The following is a 27,647-nucleotide window of genomic DNA, read 5'->3' as shown; positions in this document are numbered from 1 at the left end:
CATTTAGATGAATGTTATTTACAGTCTGATTTGGTCAGTCCCTGGTATAAGCCACGGCAGACTGATAAAATCATATACCTAATAAATTTGAATGAAGAGTACTCCCAACAAAGTAGGTAGACCAAATCAAAGCCGACTTTCATACAGTAAAATGCTACCTGTACATGATTTAGGTTATTGGCTGAAATGAAATGTAAGGCAGGTTTCGTGAACAGAACTTTGGTTCTGGTCCTTCTGGACATATAAAGTCTTTAATCCTTTCAGGTAAGTCAGCAGTCAACGCGACTTTAATGAAATTTTGAGCCAGTTTGTTTCGTTGTGGTCACTGATCATATTGTCTACGCGTTTGTTTGACGGAAAACGTTTTCAGAAAAAGTAATTGTTTTATTTTTGGTTAAGAAATTGACTCGTTTTGCTTGTGTTATGGTTTGATTGCAATTTAATTTGGAATAAGTTTTTTTTTTTTATTTGACTCGTAGGAAAAATGAAAATCAATAATATTTGTTGTAATTTCAATAATTATATGATTAAAAACTTTCATTTACAAAAGTATATCTCAAATATGAAAATATACCTCAAATTTGGGAATATAGGATAAGGTAGTCAGTTTCGTACAGTACTGACCGATACAGTTGATATTTTCCGTTCCGGTGCTTGAAACAGTACAGAAACATCCTCATTTCGTACTAGTTTAAATATCGGTAGTACCGGTAACGTTTCGGCTGTACCGGCAAAAATACCGAATTTTGATCGGAAAATGAATACTGGCCCGAAACAAAAACACAAATTTCTTTGTAATTTTTCACTCACTTAAGATAATTTCTCAACAAATTTCACGATCTAATGCATCTCTCTTGTATCTCGGTCTCTTTTCTGCTCAGCTTCCCATTTTTCTCCATGATCTTTGCAACGTCTATGTTCCTCTAGTCATATTCTTCTTCTTCTTCGCTTTTTTATGTCTTCACTGTTTCTCAAAGAGTTTTGCTTTGGGTACCCACGTGATGACTAACCAAAGGTAAGGAGACAACACTTGCTTTTTGAAATTTGAAATGAGATAAGACTCAATGGAGGTAAACATGTGAAGGAGATAAAATCAAGATAAAAATAAAGAAAGATAAATTGTAAAAGTAAAAGAGAATGAGTGGAGGTGAAAAAAAAGTGAGTTATTAAAAACAATTTGTTGGCATATGGTAGTTGAAAATTGAGATACGTGTACCAAAACAAAAATAGAAATGCAATCTTTTCTTACAACATTTTCACAAGTTTTAAGTTTCAAGTTGTTACGGGTTTTTATTGGTGGGGTAAAAAATTCATTTTAGAGGTAGGAACAAACTAGAATCAATAACAAATAGCCACCTATAATTTATTGAAAAAATGTTGAGAAAATATTATGGATGTCGCACATTTAAAAAAATTAATGTTAAAAATATTACAAATTTTAATGTATAGCTATTAAAATTAAAGTATTACTAATAAAATATGATTTTAATTTTATTTATTATGTTTTTAATTCACATTTATCAATCACATTAATTGTCATATCAATTTGTATATGTACTGTAATAAAATTTGTAATGTTTTTATAATTTTCCAAAAAATATTTAGTTTATATATATATATAGAGCAGTAATTCCAAAACAGTACACCGGCATTAACCAATACCAAAATATATCGTTCCTTTGAATAAATCGAAACGGCCTCGGGTACGAAATTGACTCCCTTGATTTAGGATTCTCAAATTGAAAAATATACCCAAATTTTGAAATCTATTAAAAAAAAATCAAGTGGGAAAGTAATTAATTTGAGAAAAAAAAGGTCTTTTAGAAAAAAAAAAAAATCATTCGTCATTCAGTGTTAATCAATATTTGTAATAGAAGATAATGAGGTGGAAGGCTAAACTTTGCACCCTAAACTTTTTGAATGCACATTTGCACCCTAAACTATAACATTTGTTATACTTTACACCCTAACGCTATATTTGCCATTAACTTGGATGGAAAAATATGACATTACGTGAAAAATATCCAGTTGTCCATTTTCTCAGTCCCTTAAAAACAAAGAAGAAATTATACTTTACCAACTTAAACTATACTCTTGATTATACTTTACACCCTAAACTTAGGATTTACATCAAAGTTAATGGAAAACTTAACATCAGGGTGCAAAGTGTAACAAGAGTCATAATTTAGGATGCAAAATGTGTATTCAAAAAGTTTAGGATACAAAGTGTAATTTATGGTATAATTTAGGATAGTAAAATGTAATTTCCCAGAGTGTGCCATATGGTAGCATTTGGATAGTAGGAGAGACAAAAGGTTGAGAAGGAGTATAGTCATTTGGATGCATGTGAGGAAGGGATGGACATGTGGACGTTTCATGAATGACTAAGCCACATCTAAAACATAGTTGAAGAAGATTTTCATATTGTCTGTAAATGAAAACCAATCCGAATGCATTTTACAATTGGAAGACTATAATTGTTTGTTTTTAGAACCTAATTAAAACATTTATTAACTAGTTTTAAAGTCAAGTTGTTAATTAGATCAATTATGAATTGCCTTTGGTTAACGCAACAATCACCAATATTATGCAAATAATAAAAGCAACTGAAAACACAAAACATAGTGATATAGTGACCCAAGGAAAATCAATGGAATAGAAATTCTAACCCTTGAGGCAAAATATATCCACTAATTGAATAAAAGTTTTACAATCCTTGGATAACTCTATTCCTAATAAAACTTACTAACGTTACCTAACACAGTACTGAATTTGTCACGACCCAAATCTGTACCTCAGAATTTAGAGCATGACCGGCATGTTAATATCAAGTATACCTCAATACTAACACGAACCAACTAAAGTTGAAGGTGCTTATCAAAAATCGTTTCTTGTATTCCTTTTTATTTCCTTGCATAAAAGCCATAATATACAAAATTGATAAAAACTTTGAAACTTCATTTCATTTTGAACTTTGCAAGATTACAACTTGGCTGTAACTTAAGATATTTGTGTAGATATTACATAACTAAACGTTTAGCAAAATTCTTATTTACAAGCCTAACCCAAAAGACATACAACTGGGGTTGAAAACGAACTACGGTTTTGAAATACATCTGTGCTCAAAAGGATCAAGTACATTTTGATTCCTCCTATACAACAAAAGAGCTAAACTACTATACAACAAAAACTATACATTCTAACAAACGAGAATCACAAATTTCTTGCCATTTTTAATACTCTCGCTGCTTCTAGGAAAGAACTTGTGCACTATATAATAAGGTGAGCTACAAAGCCTAGTTGAGTTTTAAACTCCATGAACATTTAATAAGAATACATGTAAATCAAATATTTTATAGATATGCCAGCTTTGATAAATAGTCTTCATACTATTCATACTATTTTGAAAATAACTAATGAACTTTCAGATGAAAATACATCATTTTCCTTTCATATAATAATAAAATGACATAATAAGGAACTTAAACATAATTCAATAACATTATCTTTAAATAGACTATAAAATACTTTATCATAAAGTTTCCATCAAACTTATAACATATTCAACATACCGTTCTTATCATCATACTTTTCTTATAATTTCCAAATAGTTTAATAGCTCATTTATAATACATATTAGTCAGTCCAATTGTAAGTTGTCACAACTTTGGGAGGCTTCCAACATATTGTGCTAGGCATCCAGCATTCCCCACAATGCTAGGAAATCCCAAGATCATATTAGAAATATCACACCCTTTCAATGTAATCATATCATCAAGCATGGGGTCGGTTGGCATTCTCCACAAGATAGTTGTTCCCAACAAGGGCAAGTATAGTAGAGTTCTCACCACTTATAATGGCCAATCAAAATTTCCATGGAAATGCAAGTACTATAACCCCTACTGGTTAAGTTCAGATCATAACAATGGAATAACCCGAAAACTATATTTTTCTGATAATTATGCTTTTACACAAATCTTTCTTAACAGTAACATATCTACTTCATTCTTAAATATTACGTTTGTGATATAAGTAATAACATCAATATGCTAAAATTATCATATATATAGGATTCAATAAGTCACGAACATATATCTTTACTTAAATCATACTTATATGTAATATCTCTAATTAAAGGTTTTTGTTAGGTTCTAAGACATTTAGGTTTAAATGTATTAGAACACTAATTTGTAATGTTGGCAAACCATAATCAAAATGTTTTAGTCTTGTTTAGATTGTTCAAAGTATGTTTCTTTTATGTAAAGTTGGAATCGAGTACCGGCAGAATTTACCGTGCAATTTTGCCTGGCTCGATCGATCGAGAATTAGACTCGATCGATCGAAAGCCGTGCAGATTATTTTTTTTGCAAAATTTTCCAACTCAACTCAAGCCCGTTTTACATTTAGGGTTTTATGTTTTGCCCTATGTATAAAAGGGAAAACCCTAGCCACGTTTTTAGTAGTTGTTGATGCTGTGTGTGTGTGTGTGTGTGTGAATCTTCTGTGAGATCTAGAGGTGTTTGCCTTCACACATACTTAGGGTTATCAAAGATCAAGACTATGTCAAGAACTTAATGATTGTTTTAGTTGCAGATTCAAGAGCTTAAAGATATACAAGCAGGAGTGCTTGTGCTTGCTGGGAATCCAAGAAAGAAGTAGTTTGTGGACTCAGAGCTGTCACGTGGTTGTGGTAGTAAGTTTCCTATTCGAGGTAGCAATAGGATGTTAGTGGTCTAAGTTGCTTTTGTGTAAACTTCAATTCTTTCATAGTGGATTCAATTTTACCTTGAGGATAGCTAGGTTAAATCCTCCCCAGGTTTTTTATAGGTTTGGTTTTCTTGGGTCATCATATCATTGTAATTTTTATATTTCCGCTGCTTTGTATGATATGATTTATATGTGTTAACTAGATCTGCATAATTTACCTAAGTTAATCACTTGGTTAAATAACTAGGTTAATTTGGTTTGTTTTAAGGGGTCTAAAAACGTGCAAGTGGTATCAGAGCGGGTAGCTCTTTTATTGTAGATCTTTTGATCTCTGAGCTGATCCTTGACCCCGGTTATCATGGAACACGGACATTCTCTTGTTATTCCTCCTTACTTTGATGGGAATAATTATGCTTGCTGGAAAGTCAAGATGAAAGCATTCCTGAAGTCCATTGATGAGAAAGTCTGGAACTCCGTTGAATACGGATGGGAGAAGTCCACCACTCCTGTGAGTGAATGGCAAACTTCTCAGAAAGAAGCAGCTGCTTTCAATAGCAAAGCCATGAATGCTATCTTCAATGCTGTTTCTATGGAGGAATTTAAGAAAATCTCTAATGTTGAGGTTGCTCATACTGCTTGGAATATCCTCCAAACTGTGCACGAAGGCACAAAGACAGTTAAAATTAATAAGCTGCAACAATTAACTACTAGATTTGAAAGCATTAGGATGTCTAATGATGAATCTTTTGATGAATTCTATGCTAAACTTAATGATATTGTTAATTCTGCATATAATCTGGGTGAAATCTATGATCAACCTAAAATTGTTAGGAAGATTCTTAGATCTTTGACTGAGGACTTTAGACCTAAAGTGACTGCCATCACTGAAAGCAAGGATGTGGACTCCATCCCTGTTGATGAACTTGTAGGATCTCTTTAGTCCTATGAGTTGGACTTACCTAAGACTAGTAAATCCAAATCAATGGCTCTTAAGTTTGTTGATGATGTTGATGTGAGTGGATTTGATGATGAGCTTTCTGCTACAGAGATTGCATATCTTGCAAAGAACTTTAGAAACTTTGTTAGGAATAACAACAGAAGTGCAAGAGGTAAGAACACTGCTGAACCTAGAAATTTTAGGAGGAATGATCCCACTAAGGTTAATAACACTGAAAAACCTAAAGAAAAAGTAGGTCAACCTTCTAATAATTCTATGAGACAACAATGTTTTAGGTGTCAAGGGAATGATCATGTGAAATCTGAATGTCCTACATACTTGAGGTCTAAGGGTAAGGCTATGGCTGTAACCCTTAGTGATGATGAAGTTTCTGACAATGAATCTGGTAGTGACGAGGATGGAAACTTCATTGCTTTCATTGCTACCACAGTAGTTGATGAAAGTGTTGCTGTTGAGGAGAATCCTTCTGATGGGGAACTCTCTGACGATGCAGATCTTCAAGAAGCCTACAATAAACTTTGCAAAGTTGTTGCAAAGGATGCTATGAATGTTGATCTAGGCTTAAAGAAAATTACATCTCTTGAGCTTGAAAAGAAAAATTTGCTTGTGAAATTGTTTGATGCTAATGAACTGTTGAATAATGTGAAGACTAAGAACATGCTTTTACTTGATAGAGTTAAGAATTTGGAACATGATTTATCTGTTGTTAGAGAACAAACTAATAGGTCTGCTAGTTCCAAACTTGATTACATGTTGAGCGTTCAAAAGTCTCCGTTAGAAAAAATTGAGTTAGGTTTTGTTGAAAGCATCTCTGTATCTGAAACACACTCCACAAACTTTGTTTCTTCTTCTGAGCCCCTTGTATGTGAGGTTGTCAAACTTGTAGAAGTCATACCTCCTAGAAAGATTAGGGTTGATCTTCAAGAGTCTAAACCTAAGACTTCGAATCCTCCTAAGGGCAAGTTGAATGATAGACCTGCATGAGTTTGTCATTTTTATGAAAAGTCTGGGCACATTCGTCTAAACTGTTTCAAGTTGCAAGCTGCTAAGCGAGCAAATCAACCAAAGGTACATGTGCCTTAAGCACAAGATCCTATGGTACTTATTGGTGAGTTGGTAAAGGCTTTAAACCTTTATTCCAATTCTGGAGTTGGAAATCATTCTAATGTGAACAAGAACTCCAATGCTCCAGGTGCATCTAAAAAGTTTTGGATGCAAAAGGCTCAATCTAAGTGAGTTTTTTTGACATGGTCCTTGTGCTTCATTGCTCTACTCTTTGTGACCATTTTTTTTGGTATTTATGGTTTTGTTTTCTTTGCTTTTCTAGGATTTGCATTGCATAACATTCATGCATTTCATTCTAGGTTGTTTTTTAAAATAAAAAATAGATAAAAAATTTAAAAAAAAAGGAAAAGGAAAAGGAAAAAAAAAATGTGTTTTGCATTGTTCTCTTGGATGTGAAATCAAGGTTGGCCATATAATCTTTACATAACATGTTTATGTACCTTGTTTAGCTTGGATGACCTTATTTTCTCGCATTTTATTAGTTTAAGCTTTGTAGTGCATGTTGTGGAGGAAGATGTTTATAGTTTTTGATCACATGTTCTTGATCTTGAAATCACATGCCTTTGATTGTTGGACTTGATCTTAATGAGAATGGCATAAATAACCATCTTACCATTGTTTACTAGCCAATCATGAACACCTTAGTTCATATCGTAAGATTTTGTGCTCGAGAAAGTGTAGCACATGCACAAAAAGAACATAAGGTGTAGCCTCAGTTTAATTGCTAAAATTGGTGTGTACATTATTGGACTATAATAATTTCTATCAATTAAAATTGGTGTGTACATTATCCCGGCTAATTCTTAATAAGTTTCTGATCAAATAAAATTGGTGTGTACATTATGAGGCAAATCAAGAAACTTACATGATTGCAAGCTTTTATTCTAGGAGATGTGAGAGTTATATGATGTACCTCTTTAGGTGTTAGTCTCTTTCAAAGTCTATGTGATGGATTTTGTAGAAATTGTGCTTAATTCCTATTCACATGTCACCTCATATGTCTCTCAAGCTTTCGCTAGTTGCACACACTACACAAGCTTTGTACATGTTATTGTGTGTGATTTAGTGTTGGCCATCCAAGATTGAAACTTCCTTGAGTTTAAATGCAAAATATGTTTTGAAGTTTGAGATTTTAAGGTGAATTGAGTGAAAATCTTAATTTTTGGGAAATTTGGACTTAAGTCATGTGTTTTTGAAAAGCATTTTATTTCATACTCATGCATTTTATTCATAAAATTCTTTGCTTTTAGGAGTTTCTGCATAAAAATGCTTTGTTTTTCAAAAATTTGGTTTTTCCAGAATTTCGACCAATCGAATCTGTTTCTCGACCAATCTTATTTGCGATTAAAATTTTGGTCAACCACTGTCTGTTTCAATTGATGCTTGATCGCTGTTGGATCAATCGAAGGCATTTTTGATCGATCGAACCTAACTTTCGACCGATTGAAAATCGTATAGAGAGTTTTTAAAATCATGAGTTTTCTCACTTGTTCAAGCACTTTTCAAACTTTTTCAAACTCTTTCTCTCTCTCTATCCTCTCTCTATCCAATCTGTCCAAGCTCCAACTCAAGATTTTTGTCGTTTTCCTCCAATTCTTTTGCAAGGTTTTTGTCTTCTTAGGCCGGTAAGACCTTTTTACCCTTCCTTTGTCATTTATTTTCATTTTTCATGCATTAAATCATGCATTTAGGAGGGGTATTTCGAACCTAAGATTTTTTGGGTTTTGTGTTGATTCAAACTTTTTCTTGAGAAATTGATCATAGGGTTTTTATTGTGGGATGTTATAAACATGATTCTTGTGAATTAATTTGATCAATTTGATGATTTGTGAAAAATTGGAAATTCTAGGGCTTGAAATTACCTAAATTGAGGATTTTGTTCAATTAAGTTTAATTTGATAAAATTGGCTTGTTGAATTGATTAATTTGATCATTTTAATGTGTTCTCTATCTTGTTTAATGATCAATTGGTCAATTTCTTGAAAATTGTGCAAGTAGTTTTTCATAATTTTGGGGTTTTTGATATAAACTCTATGCGCAAGCCAATTTTGTGATTTTAAAGTTACATTGAACTTATTCTCACCGCATTAGGGCATGCATCATTTGCTTACATTGTTCATGCATCATATAGATTTTTATTTTTTATATTATTTTGTGCTAACTTGCAGTTTGCCCTTGGTTTTTTCTTGTTTTCTTTTTTGGTTATTTTCTGCTTGTCTGTTCTTTCCTTAGCATCATGCCTAGGAAAACTAGAGCCAACAAGACATCCTCCTCTTTTTCTGCTCCATCCTTTGAGAGTGAGAGATTCTTGAGTGAGAAACACCAAGCGACTTTTGAGACACTTAATCTTAAGAGGAACATTTGGGCTAAGAGAAAGGTTCTTTTAGATGAGCTAAGAGAAAGGTTCTTTTAGATGAGCTAGATTTCGAGATTAGGAGGAACTTTGAGCATAGGGGTTGGTTACCTTTGTTAGATATTTCTCATCCCCCTTCGGCTACCTTGATCAGAGAGTTCTACTCAAACCTCTCTGTCCACTTCTATGATTTCAGCACTCTTGTGAGGAGTTGGATTCGTGGTAATGAGTACACCATTACCCCTTCGGTAGTGGCTGCTGCTCTTGGGGTGCCCCTTGTTCAGCATCCTGTCTACCCTTATGATGAGTCTTCTCCCCTAAATGACATCATGTCTTATATCACTGGGTCTTCTTTCTAGTGGGGTTCTGGTCCTCGGATTACTACTGCTGAGCTTATTGAGGTTCACTATCTTTTCTTTCAGATTGCTTGTCATTCCTTGTGGCCTATATCATCTACACATTATCCCTATTGAGAGATGTGTGTTTCTGTATGCTCTTGTTACTGATGCTCCTATTAGTTTTCCTCATCTGTTTATTCATTCTTTGAACGAGATTCATCGGAGTAGTTCTACTGCTCATGCTCTTTTCTTCCCCGTTTTTATTCACCGGATTCTCTTACATCTTGGTTTAGAGGAGTTTTCTAAGTCTGAGCCTGTTCATATTATCGCTCCTATAGGTGCCACCTTTCTTAGGCAGAGGGCTGCTCAGTTGAGAGCAAGCTCTAAACGTCGTATGGTTGACTCTTCTGGTGTCGTACCTCCTCCTCCTCCTTCCTCTATAGGTGATACTTCTGCTGAGGCATCTGTCGATCTTGGTGCTGCTGCTGATGTTCTTCCGCCTTCTACTTCGAATGATTCAGACATTCATCGTATGTTGGAGACTGTCATGATCGTTCAAGCGGCTCATGGTTAGCTTTTGGTGGACATGTTTGTGTTTTGTCACGGATTGCCAAAGGGGGAGTTTATTAGGTTCTAAGACCTTTAGGTTTAAATGTATTAGAACGCTAATTTGTAATGTTGGCAAACCATGATCAAAACGTTTTAGTCTTGTTTAAACTACTCAAAGTATGTGTCTTTTATGTAAAGTTGGAATCGAGTTACTGTAGAATTTACTGTGCAATTCTACCTGACTCGATCGATCTAGAATTAGACTCGACCAATTGAAAGTCGTGCATATTGTTTTTCCTGTAGAATTTTCCAACTTAGCCCAAGCCTGTTTTACGTGTAGGGTTTTATATTTTGCCCTAGGTATAAAAGGGAAAACCGTAGCCACGTTTTTAGTAGTTGTTGATGCTGTGTGTGTGAATCTTCTGTGAGATCTAGAGGTGTTTGCCTCTACACATACTTAGGGTTATCAAGGATCAAGACTATGTCAAGAACTTGATGATTGTTTCAGTTGCAGATTTAAGAGCTTAAAGATATACAAGTAGGAGTGCTTGTGGTTGCTGGGAATCCTAGAAAGAAGTAGTCTGTGGACTCGAAGCTGTCACGTGGTCGTAATAGTAAGTTTCCTACTCGAGGTAGCAATAGGATGCTAGTGGTCTAAGTCACTATTGTGTAAATTTCAATTCTTTCATAGTGGATTCAGTTTTACCTTGAGGATAGCTAGGTTAAATCCTCCATAGGTTTTTTACCGGTTTGGTTTTCCTGGGTCATCATATCATTGTGTTCTTTATATTTCCACTGCTTTGTATGATATGATTTATATGTGTTAACCTAGATCTGCATAATTTACCTAAGTTAATCACTTGGCTAAATAACTAGGTTAATTTGGTTTGTTTTAAGGGGTCTAAAAATGTACAGTTTTAATGCATAATAAATTTTCTAAATAATCCTTATACTTATTAAACACACATGTCACATATCCCTTACCTAAAAACAAAAGACGTGAGAAATTTGTATAAGAGGAGCTCAAGTGTCCACGTTCTCGTTCTTGTCACCTAAATGAAAGACCAAAATTTATTACTAACAAATTTTTCCTAAGTATTTAAACTTATACACAACCTAACTCTCAAACTCAAGGAAATCTTAATTCCCATCTCAAAAGGTTCCCATAGCACAAGATATATTCATCAAATACATTATGTACCAAACCATAGAGAAACCAAGGCATACAAAATTTATCTATGACCCAGACCTACCAAAATATGAGCATACTAATTTATAGCTCAAAACATTCACCCTAACTTTAGAATTAAATACTCAAAGTCAGGTATATCATTTACTATTCACTACTTATTTCAGCAACATATACCTTATTTATAAAATACAAATGAGCTATCCAATCACATCCAATTTTCATAAAATTTTACAAAGCCACTCCTCTGGATGTCTTGTAGATATCATATCAATTTCAGAGTCAAAGAATAAAACTATGATTTAATAAAAATCATACAAGATAACATACTCAAATTTGTCATAACAAAATTTCATGCAACTTAGAAATTAAACCATTATTTTTATATTGATCCAATTGTTGTGAGGCCACTTCCATTACAACCATGTGTGTCTTAGAATTCATAAGAACTACTCCTAGCATCCAAATTCATAGAATATGATTTAATCCAGTTTTTTCACGTTGTAAACACTGAATCTGTCACAATGACAGCTTTAACATATTTTCTCACAAAATCATCAACTAATTACAATCGGCCTTCATTTCATGTGGATTTTTTTATACCTATACTGTACATGTTTGAATACATTAATAGGCATCCAATTGACCATAATATCTTCAATCTTTCAAATTGCAAACACAAAACCACAATTTCTAGCTTCTAACAAACAAATTAGAGAATGCTATTTCAAGAAAAAAGGAAGAGATTGTTTTTTCCGAAGATTCGGATTTTGACTCCTCATCCTCTGCTTCTGATAAATTTTTTTTCAAATTAACTGAAATTAAAAGATTTATTGGAAAACCCAATCCCATGTCTTTTATAAAAAACTGGTATTCAAAACCTACTACTCCTGATATGCAGTTCGAAGAAAGATTTTTCCAAACCCAGTTTTCTGTTTTTGTTGATAAGCTTTATGAATGGAACATTGATGGCTTACCTGAACAAGAAATTATTAAAAAAATGAGTCATATGTCTATGGTTGCTAATGCTTATATTACCAACCATAATCTTGACCATTCTGAAATTGTTGATCTTCTTACTACCGGTTTTTTTGGAACCCTTCACGGTTGGTGGGAAAAATATCTTACCGAAGAGTCTAGAGAAGCCATCAAAAAGGCTGTTAAAAAAGATGATAATGATTTACCCATTTTTGATGAAAGAATTGGCCAAGGTATTCCTGATAGAGTCAATACTTTAATTTATACTATAATTAAACATTTTGTTGGAACTCCTAATATTTCTTCTCGTATCAGTGACTATCTCAACAATTTACGTTGTCCTACTATGTCTAATTATAGATGGTTCCAAGATGTTTTTATTTCTAGAGTAATGCTTCAGAAAGACTGATTGAAACCCTATTGGAAAGAGAAGTTTATTGCTGGCCTACCTCATTTCTTTGCTCATAAGGTAAAAGAAGAACTAACTGATAAAAATGGTACTATTAATTATGATGATTTAACATATAGTGATATTTTTAGCACTATTAAAAAACTTGGTATTAACATGTGTAATGACGAAAAAATGTTAAAACAACAGTTAAAAAATAGTAAAAATGCTAAGTATGAAATGGGTAATTTCTGTGAACAATATGGTTTACCCCCCATTTCCCCTTCCAAGCAAAAAGGGAATAAGAAACATGATAAAGTCCATAAAGATTAAAAATATAAGAAATATAGAAGACGTTCTACTAAACCTAATAATTTTTATGATATAAAGAAAAATGTCTATAAGAAACATGATAAGCAGAAATCTGGTAAAAGAAGCTGTTTCAATTGTGGAAAATTTGGTCACTTTAGTAAAGACTCAAACAAAAACCTGGCAAATTGAAGAATAAGCTTAATATGTTAGATATCAATGACAATGATAAAGAGGATCTGTTTCGGATCCTTGAATCAAGATCTTCTGCTTCATCTGATTCATCAGAAGATGATTTTCTCTCCTCAACTGATTTTGACTATCACTCTAACAGTGAAACTTCTGATTCCCCTAACATTAAAATTGGTTGTAGAGACTCTTGTTGCAATACTATTAATGTTCTCTTCAAAGGTCGCAAAACAATTAATGTTTTAACCAAAGGAGAAGAACAAGAAAATTTGCTAATAAATTTGATAAGCCAAATTGATAATCTTGAGTTAAAAGAAGAATATCTTAAAAAGCTCAAGAAAACCCTGGTTAAGGATGAAAATGATAAAAAGATGAAATCAAAGATAAGTCTTGATGAAACTTTGGAAAGATTTAATAAAAAGAAATCCAAAGAGATAACTGTAAATTATTTACAACATGAAATTACTATTATTAAGAAAGAAATCAATGAGCTAAAAAATGATTTAAAAAATGTTAAAAATAATAACTTTGACTTAAAACAAGAAATTTTACTTTTAAATATTGATAAACAACTTGACAATGAACAATCTGATAGTGAGCCATGAGCAAAGAGATGAAGATGACTCTAGCCAACAAGCTCCTCTTTCTAATGTTGCTCTTATTGATAATAGATTCAATCTTCTTAATAGATCGATCCCTCCAAAATGGTTTTCAAAAGTTAAAATTGTTGTCTGCCATGAATATGAATTCAATGTTAGTGCCATAATTAACTCTGGTGCTGATATGAATTGCATTCAAGAAGGAATAATTCCTTCCAAATTTTATGAAAAATCCATTGAGAAACTATTTTCTGCTAATGGTACTCAAATGAAAATCAAATATAAATTAAATAATGCTAATGTATGCCATGACAATGTTTGTTTTAAAATTCCTTCTATTCTTGTTAAAAACATGACTGACAAAGTGATTCTGGGTATTCCCTTCACAAATTCTTTATATTCTTTTCTTACTAAACATGATGGTATCACTACTGGTCCTTTTGGGCAGAAAGTTAAATTTAAATTTGCTTCAAGATTTGAAATGATACTGATGCTACTTTAAACCTGATTCATGCTAAAACCAAACATCTAAAGTTTCTTAAGCAAGAGGTTAGATATAAGAAGATTGCTGAACAACTTTCCGATAAATTATTATAATCCAAAATTGATAGCTTTCATAAAATATTGATCAATGATATTTGTTCTGATATCCCTAATGCCTTTTGGCATAGGATAAGACACATTGTTAATTTGCCCTACGTTAAAGATTTTAATGAAAAAAACATTCCTACTAAGGCTCGCCCCATTCAAATGAATGCTGAAACTGTTGAATTTTGTAAAAAGGAAATTCATGATTTGCTTGAGAAAAAGCTGATTAGGAATAGTAAGTCCCCTTGGTTTTGTGCTGCTTTCTACGTAAAAAAAAAAAAAAAAATGCTGAAATTGAAAGAGGGACTCCTCACTTAGTTATTAATTACAAGCCTCTAAATAAAGTATTAGAATGGATTTGGTATTTTATCCCTAACAAGAATGACCTAGTACATAGGCTAAGTGATGCTGTCGTATTTTCTAAATTCGATATGAAATCTGGGTTCTGGCAAGTCCAAATTAGTGAAGCTGATAAGTACAAAGCTACTTTCACCACTCCTTTTGGACATTATGACTGGAATGTTATGCTTTTTGGTCTCTAGAATGCCCCTAGTGAATTCCAAAACATTATGAATGATATCTTCAACTCCTTTAGTCATTTCACCATTGTTTACATTGATGATGTTCTTGTCTACTCCAAATCCATTGATGAACATTGGAAACATTTTTATTCATTCCTTGATACCATTAAACGCAATGGTCTTGTTGTCTTTGCTAAGAAAATCAAGCTATTTCAAACAAAGGTCTGTTTCCTTGGCTATGACATTTCTGAAGGACAAATTCGTCCCATTGACAGAGCCATTTAGTTTGTTGATAAGTTTCCCGATGTCATTATTGATAAAATACAACTACAAAGATTCCTTGGGTCTCTAAACTACATTGCAGACTTCTATAAAGACTTGAGGAAACAATGTAAACCTCTATTTGATTGGTTACAGAATAATCCTCCACCTTGGACTGACATTCATACTTCTCTTGTCAAACAAATCAAGTCCCATTTTAAAACTCTGCCTTGTCTTGGTATTTTTACTATTAATGCTTTCAAAATCGTTGAAACCGATGCCTCTGACATTGGTTATGGAGGTATTCTGGAATAATGCACAAATAAATTATAGGCGTAAATGCACTTTTAGTCCTTACATTTTTGGCTTTTTTTTCCATTTTGGTCCCTACATTTTCATTTTACCACTTTTAGTCCTTAAGCCAATTAGCGCGTTCTATTTTGGTCCTTATCGTCACTGACTTAACGGAAAAATCCTACGTGGTAAATGAAGTGCACTGTTTGCACAGTAAATGCTGATGTGTCTATTAAAATAATATTAAAAAAAATGCTAATTCAACATCCACATCAGCATCCACGTCAGCATCTAATTAAAAAAAAATTTAAATTTATCAATTTCAAAATAAAAAATAATTAAAAACAAAAAATGATGTAATTTAGATCTGTTTTGTTGGGGCTGAAACGAACGCACGAGACTCAGTCCTGGTGCGCCTCGAGGTCAGAGATAGTGAACTTGCATTCTCTGAGGGTGTTCCAGAGCTTGATCGTGCGGTCACGGGAAGTTGAGACGATCTGATGGTTGTCGATTGAGAAAGCAATAGAGAGGATGTCTTTGGTGTGGCCGACGAAGCGACGGAAGGAGACGCTGGCTTGGAGGTCCCAGAGGTGGAGCTCACTGTCCCAAGAGCCGGAGAGAGCGAACTGGCCGTCGAAGGAGAGAACTAGGTCTTCGACGAAGTGGGAGTGGCCCGTTAGCCTACGGCGAGGGACACCGTAGGTCTTGTCTTCCTTGGTGAGGTTCCAGAGGCTGATGGATTTGTCGCACAAGGTAGTGACAATGATGTTGCTATTGTCGGTCCACATAGTGGGTGATCGATTTCTCTCATCTCCAATGAAATCTGCTCCCACAAGTGCTTGTCTTTCTCATCTCACTCTCTCTTTATTTGGGTTGAGTCTGCTCTATTTCTTTTGGATTTTTGATAAATTTGAAAAGGGATAATATGGGTTTGTGAAAGGAAATTTTTTAGATTTGGGTGGCGGTGGTTAGCTGGGCTCACAGGTGGTGGGTAGATCTAGATTTTTTGGCCATTGGTGGGGTTTGAAGGTGATGGATCGGTGGAGCATTTTCTTGGTCTATTGTTGTGTTTGGTTGAGTTTTGATGTTTGGTGTTTGGTTGGTTGGGTCCGGTAGAGATGTTTTAGTGTTTTGGTTGAGATGTGTTTTTGTATTTTTGTGATTGTTGGGTTTTGGTCTCATTTGAAGATTGATGTGTGTTTTGCATGTTTGGATGCTAAGAAAATGCAAGAAGATTGATAAACAAAAATATTGATTTTTATAATTTTCAGGGCAACAAGTTATTTGAGAAAGAACATGAACCATTTTAGGGAAGAAATGAAGAACATGAACCATTTTGGGCTTGATTTTTTGTTTTTAATTTTTTTATTTTAGTTAAAATTAATAAATTTTTTTAAAAAAAATTTAGATGCTGATGTGGCAATTTTTTAGTGCCAAAATAGATTTTTGAATTATTATTTTAATGTACCGTCAGCCACGTCAGCTTTTCTGTTAGTCGGGTGATGGTAATGACTTAAATGTCACGCGTTAATTGGTTTAGAGACTAAAAGTAGTAAAATGAAAATGTATGGACCAAAATGGAAAAAAGCCAAAATGTAGGGACTAAAAGTGCATTTACGCCTAAATTATAGTACTATTAAAAAAGAAATTTTATCTGTAGTATTATATATTTCCAAATTTCAAAGTGATTTGCTAAATCAAAAGTTTTTGTTACGAATTGATTGCAAAAGTGCTAAATATGTTATAGAAAAAGATGTTAAAAATATTGCTTCAAAACATATTTTTGCTCAATGGCAAGCTATTTTAAGTGTTTTTTATTTTGATATTAAATATATTAAAAGTTCTCAAAATATTATCCTTGATTTCCTTACCCATGAACTCTTGTAGTGTTGAAATTACAACTAGAAGGTCTAAAGACAAACACCCTGCTACAAATACTACTAAACAACTTGTCAAACAAGAACCTGCTTCCCCTGTTGCCATTGCTAACCGATTTAAATAAGAGTAAAATCAACCGAACCGTAATTTTATTTGGGGTCTAAACAAGCTCTTGTGTTTTAACACAATTCTGAGCTTTCATATTTGAACAAAAGCATTCTAAGATTATGTTTCTCAAAAAAAAAAAAAAAAAAAAAAAAAAAAAAAAAAGAAGAAGAAGAAGAGAGTATTCTAAGATTAAATAATTTTGTTATACATTTATTTATATTCCAAAGCATGAAAATATCTAGATTTAAGAAATCAAACTAAAGAAAACATGGATTAAAGCATGTTGATATTTAGATCCAAGAAATTATACTAAGAAAAACGTAGATTAAGCATGTAAATGCATATATGGGTAGCATGTCATCTAAGTTTATTGAAAATTCAAGCATGTGGACACATGGATTTGATGACATGAGAAATGGGTAAGCACATAGTCCAAACAAGCATGCAAAGGATGGCTACATTAGCATATGAGAACATGCAAACCAATACAATCTTCTAACATAATTTTCGATTTTCAACTCAGAATTCAGAACACATGGATTATCAAGCCAATTTAACATTGAAAGGAGCATACCTATATTTAAAATCCAACCAAACATGCATACTCGTGTGGAAATAATAATCAGTCAAAGTGTGCAAAAGTTGGTCAAACCTTGATCTAACTCTATCAAACTTTAGATCTGGTTTTTTTTAAACAGTATTTGACTAGATTATTTGACCAAGTGGAATTGTTAGAGATGAATTCAAGGTGTTGATTTTTGTTTGAGGTGAAATTAGGGCTTTATCAAATTTTTTTGTTTTTCCTGATTAATGCAAAGTCCTCTTTATTAATCCTGAAACCTAAGCAACAGTATGCCTCTCCAGTCTCCATAAGCCACCATCGCTTAGCCATTGTGAATCACAACTTCAATTACTATTAACTAGATAATTTCCTGCGCGATGTGCAGATACTTGGTAATTTCATTTGAAAATAATTTTAATTTTTTTAAGACCCATATATAGTAATCATTATGTTATATAGTATTAATGATGTTTCCCATAATATTGTTGAATGCTTTGAAACTTAATTTTCTTAATTCGTATTTTATAATTTTAATTTTTCCTTATCCTAAAAGTAGATTCTGACTATTGAGTGGATTTTCTTTACTAATATATATATATATATATATATATATATATATATATATATATATATATATATATATATTGTAATTACATAGTTATTAGAAATTTCTAGGAGTTTACACCATATTATAAATTTAATATTTAAAATAATAAAATAATATCTAGATAAAAGGTAAACTTTATTTCTAAAACTAAACACTTCCTCAACCACTTCATTCTCACCACCAAATCCCAAGACCCCAATCTCAAACACTTTGTTCGTAATCTAAATGAAACAAAATTATTTGTATAGCAACATATAGAGAACATAATCAAATAAAGAAAAATTGGCTAAATACATTTTCATTTATCAATATTTAATCGCCTCTAATATGGCTTTTATATTCTTCAAAACAAACAAAAAACAAAGAGAATTTTAAAATTCAAGAAAAGTCTAAGTTAAAAATGGGAGAACTAATCTTGTATTATTAATTTTACACATGAGCTTTGTCTTTATATAGAGAAGTAGAGCAGACTAATTAACTTACAATCGTACATCAAAACCATAACAACAAATTAAATCATTTGAAACTATTTTTAACAGACCACAACAATTATAATTTACAACACTAACAAATGTAATCAAAAAAATATAGGTGGATAAGTATTATACGTGAAAGATACATGAGAAAGAACATAAAAATTATGTGAAGAACTACCTAATTGTAGCTTTCATGGAGAGAACTAACAATATGATCATGATTTGTACATCGTTTCACACTATTCCTGAATAGCTGCAACTAAACTTAGGGTTGCAACTAAAGTTGAGATAATCTTGATTCACTACAAAGAAAAATCCATAATAATCATCATTTTTTTACTTTTATGGTTGAGGCTCATACCAATACCATACTAAATAGTAGTAAAAAAGAAGAAGACAAAGAAACCAAGAAATTGTGAGGTCTAAAACAAAATAAAAAAGCACCTAACCTATGGCATGAAGATGAAAGACTATAGGTAGCTGTATATAAAGTAGTAGAAGTGTAAGAGATGAAAAGGGGTGAGTGAAAACATGAAAATTTTTGTACTTTGTGAGAGAGAGGAAAGTCTTGAAACAATGAACTCAAGAAAATAAAGAGTCTTTATCTTTTAAATTTTAATTAGTCCTTATCTATAATGTGGCACTTGAGAAATGTCTTGATACAATGAATCTAAGAAAATAATTTTTTTACCTTTGAATATTTTTTTCATGGGAATTATTATTTGAATTTTAATTAGTCTTTATCTCTTATGTGGCCCTTGAGTAAAGAACCTCATACTTTCTCACGTGAGGTCTCTGCTTATATATATATATTAGTAAGTTGCCCGTGCGATGCACGAATAATGTTATAATGTTTTATGTAAATTTGTTTTTGGAAAATATTATATATATATATATATATATATATATTATAGTATATTTATTATAAAACTTTGTTTGTAATGAGTTCATCGTAAAAAGTAAAAAGTAAAAATTATAAATTGCACACATATCTATTATAATTATTTTGTTCAAGTAATGAGCAATAATTAAAACAAATTTGGAATAATATTGTATAATAAAAGTTGATAAAAGCATATTAATTCATTCTATATTATTGATTTTTATTATGTGATGTAATAAAATTTTTTATTACGAAATTTTTTTTTTTTTTGGTTTCTTTGATGCTTTGTTATTGCGGTATGGTGACGTTTGTTATCATCATCAGTTTCTCCATCTTCAACGTTTGAAGTTTAGTCTGCCCATATTTGTTCAATTTTTGAGCTTTCATCACTTTTTCCTTTTGTTGCATCATTTGTGTAAATCACTAATGAATTGGTACCGGGAGATTCTTGATTAGATCTTACAAAGTTTGTACTTTGTCACTAAGATTTTTCGTAAGTATTTGCATTTATATTATATTTCAATGATGTGACAGTTTTTTTATAAATATTTTTATTTTTTATTTTTGTTAATTTTGAAATAGTGCAGCAAAAAGAATTAATATAGCTTATTGGATTATGTATATATATTTTTTCTTCCATACCTTTTTGTCATCTGAAGGTGCATCAAAACTCTTAGCAACTATGTACGTTTCAAAACCATCATTTAGATTGAATTCATTCAAATGAAGTAAGAAAATTCATTTTTTCCTTTTTTTAAATTTTTTTTAAATCACGTGGGATTCCTTCTCCAATATCAATAGTTTTACAATAATTTAAATAGTTTATTTTTTAGCAAGATCTCTTGTAGATTTATTTAAGATTTTCTTAGCATCTTAATCAAATATCACAAAATTTGTTTTGTCAGTTGCATCGAAAACTTCAATTTGAATCCTATATCTAAAGTAGCTTGCAATTATGTGTGTGTCTATATATATATATATATATATATATATATATATATATATATATATATATATATATATATATATATATATATATAGTAGTTATAGTGAGATAAATATATTATAAATATTTGGAGAGTATGTAGTTAATGTGAGTGCCTCTAACTTAGGGATAGAAAGATTTGTTTTTGTTTCACATTTTGCACACCAAAATGATCCTGCTTGTGATTTGACATTCCTTTCACAAAGTACACACAAAATGTTATACCAATCTATTGTTGTATCAATATTATTTATTGTTGCAACACCCTAGCAGTTCACATCTTACAATGAATTTTGAAATTAATATGTATTATTTTTTTAATGTAAATAATATGATGTATTATTATTTTTTTTTACATAAATGATGAGTATAATTTGAAATGATTAACAAACTTGTTTCATAGGATCTCATTCAATGCATTTTATCTTTACTATTGTTTTCATATTATTTAAAGATAAATCCTCCTATGCAAATTGTTTTGCATGTATTTTTGGTATTTCTTATATAGGATCATGTTTTTTACCATTCCTATCATTGAATTTTTTTAAAGAAAATATTAAGTTAATGGCATAATGTGAGATATTATATGCTATTTATTAGACTTTTTGTTCTTATAAATTTTAGAAATACGCACTTGTCAATTATTTCAACAACCTAAGAGATCTCAAGATTTATATATATTTATGTTGCACTGGTCGATGATAGAGAATTTGTCTGCATAAATTGCATAGAACATTATTAATAGACAAAAGCATATTGAATTGAAATTGGGGGAAAATGGAGACATGATTTCATGAGAATGAGATTTTCTAGAAGTATCATCCACTACAAGAAAACTGGCCTATTGCGGCGGGTGCGAAAACTGCCGCTATAGGTCGCCTATTGCGGCGCTTTTTTGGCCCACCGCTATACATGAGATCTATTGCGGCGGGCCAGTGACCCGCCGTAATAGACATACTTTAGCGGCCTTTGGCTTAGATATAGCGGCAGGTCATTGACCCGCCGCAATAGACCCTGAAATTGCAGTGGACCTATTGCGGCGGGTGCAAAAACTGCCGCTATATATCGCCTATTGCGGCGCTTTTTTAGCCCGCCGCTGTAGATGAGATCTATTGCGGCGTTTTTTGTGACCGCCGCTATAGGTAAGGCTTTTGTATAAAATCAAGTTTTTGTAGTTTATAATAATGCATAAAAGATGAGTTTAAAGATCAAATTATAAATTACACCTAATTGGCATGAAAATTGGCATGCATGTTAAGAACATATAGAACATGTAATCCAATGGTTAGATTTTCAAAATATAAATTCAATAATAAGTTATTAGTTGGTGTAACATTTTTTAGAATTATATCAAATGTAACTTGAACCCAACCCTATATTTCTCAATTCAATGTGAATTTCGATAAATTTACCGTTAGATTACATTATCTTCATATATTTTTCATGCTTAAAACATTTCAAGGTGATCAAAAATTAATAGTCATGTCATCAATCAATTGTTTAAATTCAAGTTTTTGTAATTTAAAATAACATACAAAAGATGAGTTCAAAAATCAAATGGTAAATTACATCCGATTGGCATGAAATTTGGCATGCATATTAAGAACATATAGAAAATGTGATCCAACGGTTGGATTTTCAAAATATGAATTCAATAATAAGTTATTTCTTGGTGTAACATTTTTTAGAGTTACATTAAGTTAATTTGAACCCAGCCCTATATTTCTTATTTCGATGTGAATTTTAACAAATATACCGTTAGATTACATTATCTTCATATATTTTTCGTGCTTACAAATTTTAAAAGTGATCAAAGATTAATAGCCATGTCATCAATCAATTGTTTAAATTCAAGTTTTTGTAGTTTAAAATAACGCATAAAAGATGAGTTTAAAGATCAAAAGTTAAATTACATCCGATTGACATGAAAATTGGCATGCATGTTAAGGACATATAGAAAATGTGATCCAACGGTTGGATTTTCAAAATATGAATTCAACAATAAGTTATTTCTTGGTGTAACATTTTTTAGAATTACATCAAGTGTAACTTGAACCCAACCCTATATTTCTTAATTCAATGTGAATTTTGACAAATTTACCGTTAGATTACATTATCTTCATATATTTTTCATGCTTAAAAATTTTTAAGGTGATCAAAGATTAATAGCCATGTCATCAATCAATTGTTTAAATTCAAGTTTTTGTAGTTTAAAATAACGCATAAAAGATGAGTTTAAAGATCAAATGTTAAATTACATCTGATTGGCATGAAAATTGGCATGCATGTTAAGGACATATAGAAAATGTGATCCAACGGTTGGATTTTCAAAATATGAATTCAACAATAAGTTATTTCTTGGTGTAACATTTTTTAGAGTTACATCAAGTGTAACTTGAACCCAACCCTATATTTCTTAATTCAATGTGAATTTTGACAAATTTACCGTTAGATTACATTATCTTCATATATTTTTCATGCTTAAAAATTTTTAAGGTGATCAAAGATTAATAGCCATGTCATCAATCAATTGTTTAAATTCAAGTTTTTGTAGTTTAAAATAACGCATAAAAAATGAGTTTAAAGATCAAAAGGTAAATTATATCCGATTGACATGAAAATTGGCATGCATGTTAAGGACATGTAGAAAATGTGATCCAACAATTGGATTTTCAAAATATGAATTCAACAATAAGTTATTTCTTGGTGTAACATTTTTTAGAGTTACATCAAGTGTAACTTGAACCCAACCCTATATTTCTTAATTCAATGTAAATTTTGACAAATTTACCGTTAGATTACATTATCTTCATATATTTTTCATGCTTAAAAAATTTCAAGGTGATCAAAAAATAATAGCCATGTCATCAATCAATTGTTTAAATTCAAGTTTTTGTAGTTTAAATTCAAGTTTTTGTAGTTTAAAATAACGCATAAAAAATGAGTTTAAAGATCAAAAGGTAAATTATATCCGATTGGCATTAAAATTGGCATGCATGTTAAAGACATATAGAAAATGTGATCCAACGGTTGGATTTTCAAAATATGAATTCAACAATAAGTTATTGCTTGGTGTAACATTTTTTAGAGTTACATCAAGTGTAACTTGAACCCAACCCTATATTTCTTAATTCAATGTGAATTTTGACAAATTTACCGTTAGATTACATTATCTTCATATATTTTTCATGCTTAAAAATTTTTAAGGTGATCAAAGATTAATAGCCATGTCATCAATCAATTGTTTAAATTCAAGTTTTTGTAGTTTAAAATAACGCATAAAAGATGAGTTTAAAGATCAAATGTTAAATTACATCCGATTGGCATGAAAATTGGCATGCATGTTAAGGACATATAGAAAATGTGATCCATCGGTTGGATTTTCAAAATATGAATTCAATAGTAAGTTATTTCTTGGTGTAACATTTTTTAGAGTTACATTAAGCGTAACTTGAACCCAGCCCTATATTTCTTATTTCGATGTGAATTTTAACAAATATACCGTTAGATTACATTATCTTCATATATTTTTCATGCTTAAAAATTTTTAAGGTGATCAAAGATTAATAGCCATGTCATCAATCAATTGTTTAAATTTAAGTTTTTGTAGTTTAAAATAACGCATAAAAGATGAGTTTAAAGATCAAATGTTAAATTACATCTGATTGGCATGAAAATTGGCATGCATGTTAAGGACATATAGAAAATGTGATCCATCGGTTGGATTTTCAAAATATGAATTCAATAATAATTTATTTCTTGGTGTAACATTTTTTAGAGTTACATTAAGCGTAACTTAAACCCAGCCCTATATTTCTTATTTCGATGTGAATTTTAACAAATATACCGTTAGATTACATTATCTTCATATATTTTTCATGCTTAAAAAATTTCAAGGTGATAAAAAATTAATAGCCATGTCATCAATCAATTGTTTAAATTCAAGTTTTTGTAGTTTAAAATAACGCATAAAAAATGAGTTTAAAGATCAAATGGTAAATTACATCCAATTGGCATGAAAATTTGCATACATGTTAAGAACATATAGAAAATATGATCCAACGGTTGGATTTTCAAAATATGAATTAAACAATAACTTATTGGTTGGTGTAACATTTTTTAGAGTTACATTAAGTGTAACTTGAATCCAATCCTATATTTCTTAATTCAATGTGAATTTTGACAAATCTACCGTTAGATTATATTATCTTTATATATTTTTCATGCTTTAAAAATTTCAAGTTGATCAAAGATTAATAGTCATGTCATCAATCAATTGTTTAAATTCAAGTTTTTGTAGTGAAACCTAAAGTGAGTCATTTATTTTTCTTTTTTCTTTTTCTTTGTATCGAAACCTAAAGTGAGTCATTTATATATATATAAATCTAAAGTAAAATGTTACTTTGTTTTAAAAAAATAGGGTAAAAGATTAGTTTGTTTTTATTATCAATTTTATTTTATTTGAAATAATTTTTTTATTTTCATTAATTTACACATAATTCTTAATTAATCAAAAAAATATTAAATATTACTATCTATATTAAATATAAATATAAATATAAACATTACTATTTATAAGATATTTATGTATTAAGTATTAAATATTACTATTTATAAGATATTTATGTATTAAATATTAAATATTACTATTTATAAGATATTTATGTATTAAATATTAAATATTACTATTTATAAAAGATTTATGTATAAAATATTTATTTATAAAACTTAGTTATGAACCTAAGTTACCTTAGTGGTTAACACGTGTGACATGTAGTTTTACAGGGTCCCGTCCAGGGTTCTAACCTTCACAAAAGCCTTTTTTTTTTCTTTTCATTTTTTAAGTTACTATTATTTATCAAAACTACGTCGTTTTGATTCTATTTAAAACACAACATTAAACCCTAGCCTACACGTTTATCATTCAACCGCCCCTCCCTATTTCCCATTTCTCCTAATCCTTTTCATTTTCTTTCTCTCATCATCTCTTCTCAGTCGCCCCATCCCCTCTCCCCTCCCTATTTCGCATTTGTCTACATGGATTCCTCTTTCCACAATGTAAGTTTTCTGCGATCCATGCTTTGTTTTTGTTTTTATTTTCTGTTTGGATGCTGAGAAAACCGAGTTGCAATGGCAGAAAAAAAAAAAAAAAAAAAAAAACCCTACTCTCTACATTTCACTCCAGCCGCCTCACCCTCAACCTCATTCTTTTCTTTTCTTCTCTCTAAGTTCCATCTTCCATGCCTCTCGCAACCTTCTCTTTCTCTTCATAGTTTCCTTTTGTTGACTCCATAGATGATTTTTTGTGTACTGGTTTTGTTAATTTTGTTGTTGTTGTTGTATTTTTAGCCTCAAGGAGATTACATAGATCTTCACAGAAATAGATATGGGTACTGCAACTGATTCAAATTTTCGTACAAAGTCTACGAGGTTTGGACTTTTTATTTTTTGTTTTTTTTTTCCACTAATTTTTAGCTTGTTGTTTGGTTACTGCGAAAAGTAAGAAACACGGCAAGAAAACAGCAAAAACAATAGTCAAAGAAAAAGGGTAGTTGTATTTTTACAATTTTGTCACTTGTGGATGTTCAATCATCAATGTAGCTGAACGATTTAACTTGATCCATTAATACCGTTTGACTTTTTCTTTTTTACTTAGTTGGAATATAGTTCTTACTATCCACGAGATCTGCAATTTTGTCCCTGAATTTTTTTTTTTTTTGAATTTTGTTGTAAGCAAAAAAGAAAAAGGTGTTACATCAGAACTTTGTCAACTATGGATCTAAGCACGAAACTGAGGGAACAAAAATTAAATTTAGAACAAATTTTAGTGAGAAAAAGTGTACTATATATATATATTTTAAATGGTTACCTTAATTGCATTTACATATGCGTGAGAATGGTAGTAATGTCTATCAAAGAAGAAAAAAAAAAGTGAATGGTAATAAAGTGTTTTTAATATTAAAATATAAAATGCCTTCTCTTTCTCTTTCTCTTTCTCTTTCTTTAACAAATTATCTGTTATGCTTTGTTTAAGAAGTTAATTTTGGTAATTGACAGAGCTTTACAGAATTGGAGTACCTACTTTTGGGATTGGTTTCAACGGTTCCTTCTTTCTTAATACCAATGCTCTTTGTTGGGAAGGTAAATTCTTTAACTTTTTCAATTATTTTTTACTTTTTTCTATTAATGGAGAAATCCATGAAGATTGTTGGGTTGCATATCATTGTGATTTGTGTCATGTCTATTAGCATGTATATACTATATTGTCTGTGTATTATATTTGTTTTGTATAGATTAAAGCATTTAGCTTTGTTCTTGAAATGACATTTTAAATAAAATTGTCGAGTTAGCATGGACCATGATGGGTGTATCCAAACTATATTGTAAGCTTTCATTTCCAAAAAATGTTATGAACTTTAAATTGACTATATTACTTGAGCCTTCTGTAATCTATGTGAATTGGGAACTGACGGCCATTTAAAACTAGTATATTGACCACTTCGAGTGCAAGCGCACGGAGGAAGCTTGTGAAATCCACAAGCGCTCTTAGATTGCCCAGAAGGTCCTTTTTTTTTTTCTTACAGTGTTTTTGTTGAATTTTGAGATAAATTTATCATTTTTTTTTATTGATTAATTTTAGGTGGTGTTGGGGTTGAATTGTGAATGAAAACAGGCCCTGGTTCTTTTTTTTTTTTTTTTTCTACTACTATCTACTTGCACTTATAAAATCTTTTTGTACTTACGTTTGTCAGTGGTGAATTTTGTAATTTGCTCTACAACCTCTTTGATTTCAGTTTGATTTGGTGAAATATATTATTGCTAGGCATGCTTTTTTTTTTTTTTTCAATTGGTGTCACGGATT

The 27,647-nt window shown here is 31.1% G+C and overlaps 1 protein-coding gene and 1 long non-coding RNA gene across 2 annotated transcripts; one reads left to right on the top strand and one right to left on the bottom strand.

The window, feature by feature from the left end:
• Window positions 1-15,687: 15,687 nt before the first annotated feature.
• On the bottom strand, window positions 15,688-16,074 carry LOC142634805 (small ribosomal subunit protein RACK1-like). The gene has a single exon (XM_075809058.1). It carries the CDS (start codon window positions 16,072-16,074, stop codon window positions 15,688-15,690), a length of 387 nt encoding a protein of 128 aa, XP_075665173.1.
• Window positions 16,075-25,727: 9,653 nt separating this feature from the next.
• LOC142634476 (uncharacterized) lies at window positions 25,728-27,244 on the top strand. Its single transcript, XR_012844190.1, has 3 exons — window positions 25,728-25,843; window positions 26,135-26,215; window positions 26,843-27,244. It is a non-coding gene; the product is annotated as an uncharacterized LOC142634476 (long non-coding RNA).
• Window positions 27,245-27,647: the final 403 nt, after the last annotated feature.

This window comes from Castanea sativa, chromosome 5 (assembly GCF_040712315.1).
Source record: "Castanea sativa cultivar Marrone di Chiusa Pesio chromosome 5, ASM4071231v1".
Classification (NCBI taxonomy): domain Eukaryota; kingdom Viridiplantae; phylum Streptophyta; class Magnoliopsida; order Fagales; family Fagaceae; genus Castanea; species Castanea sativa.
This window is presented reverse-complemented; position numbering and strand designations above follow the sequence as displayed.

What these genes read in the sequence shown, in the direction of transcription:
- LOC142634805 (XM_075809058.1), bottom strand. Translation starts at nt 16,074, where the DNA reads ATGTGGACCGACAATAGCAACATCATTGTCACTACCTTGTGCGACAAA.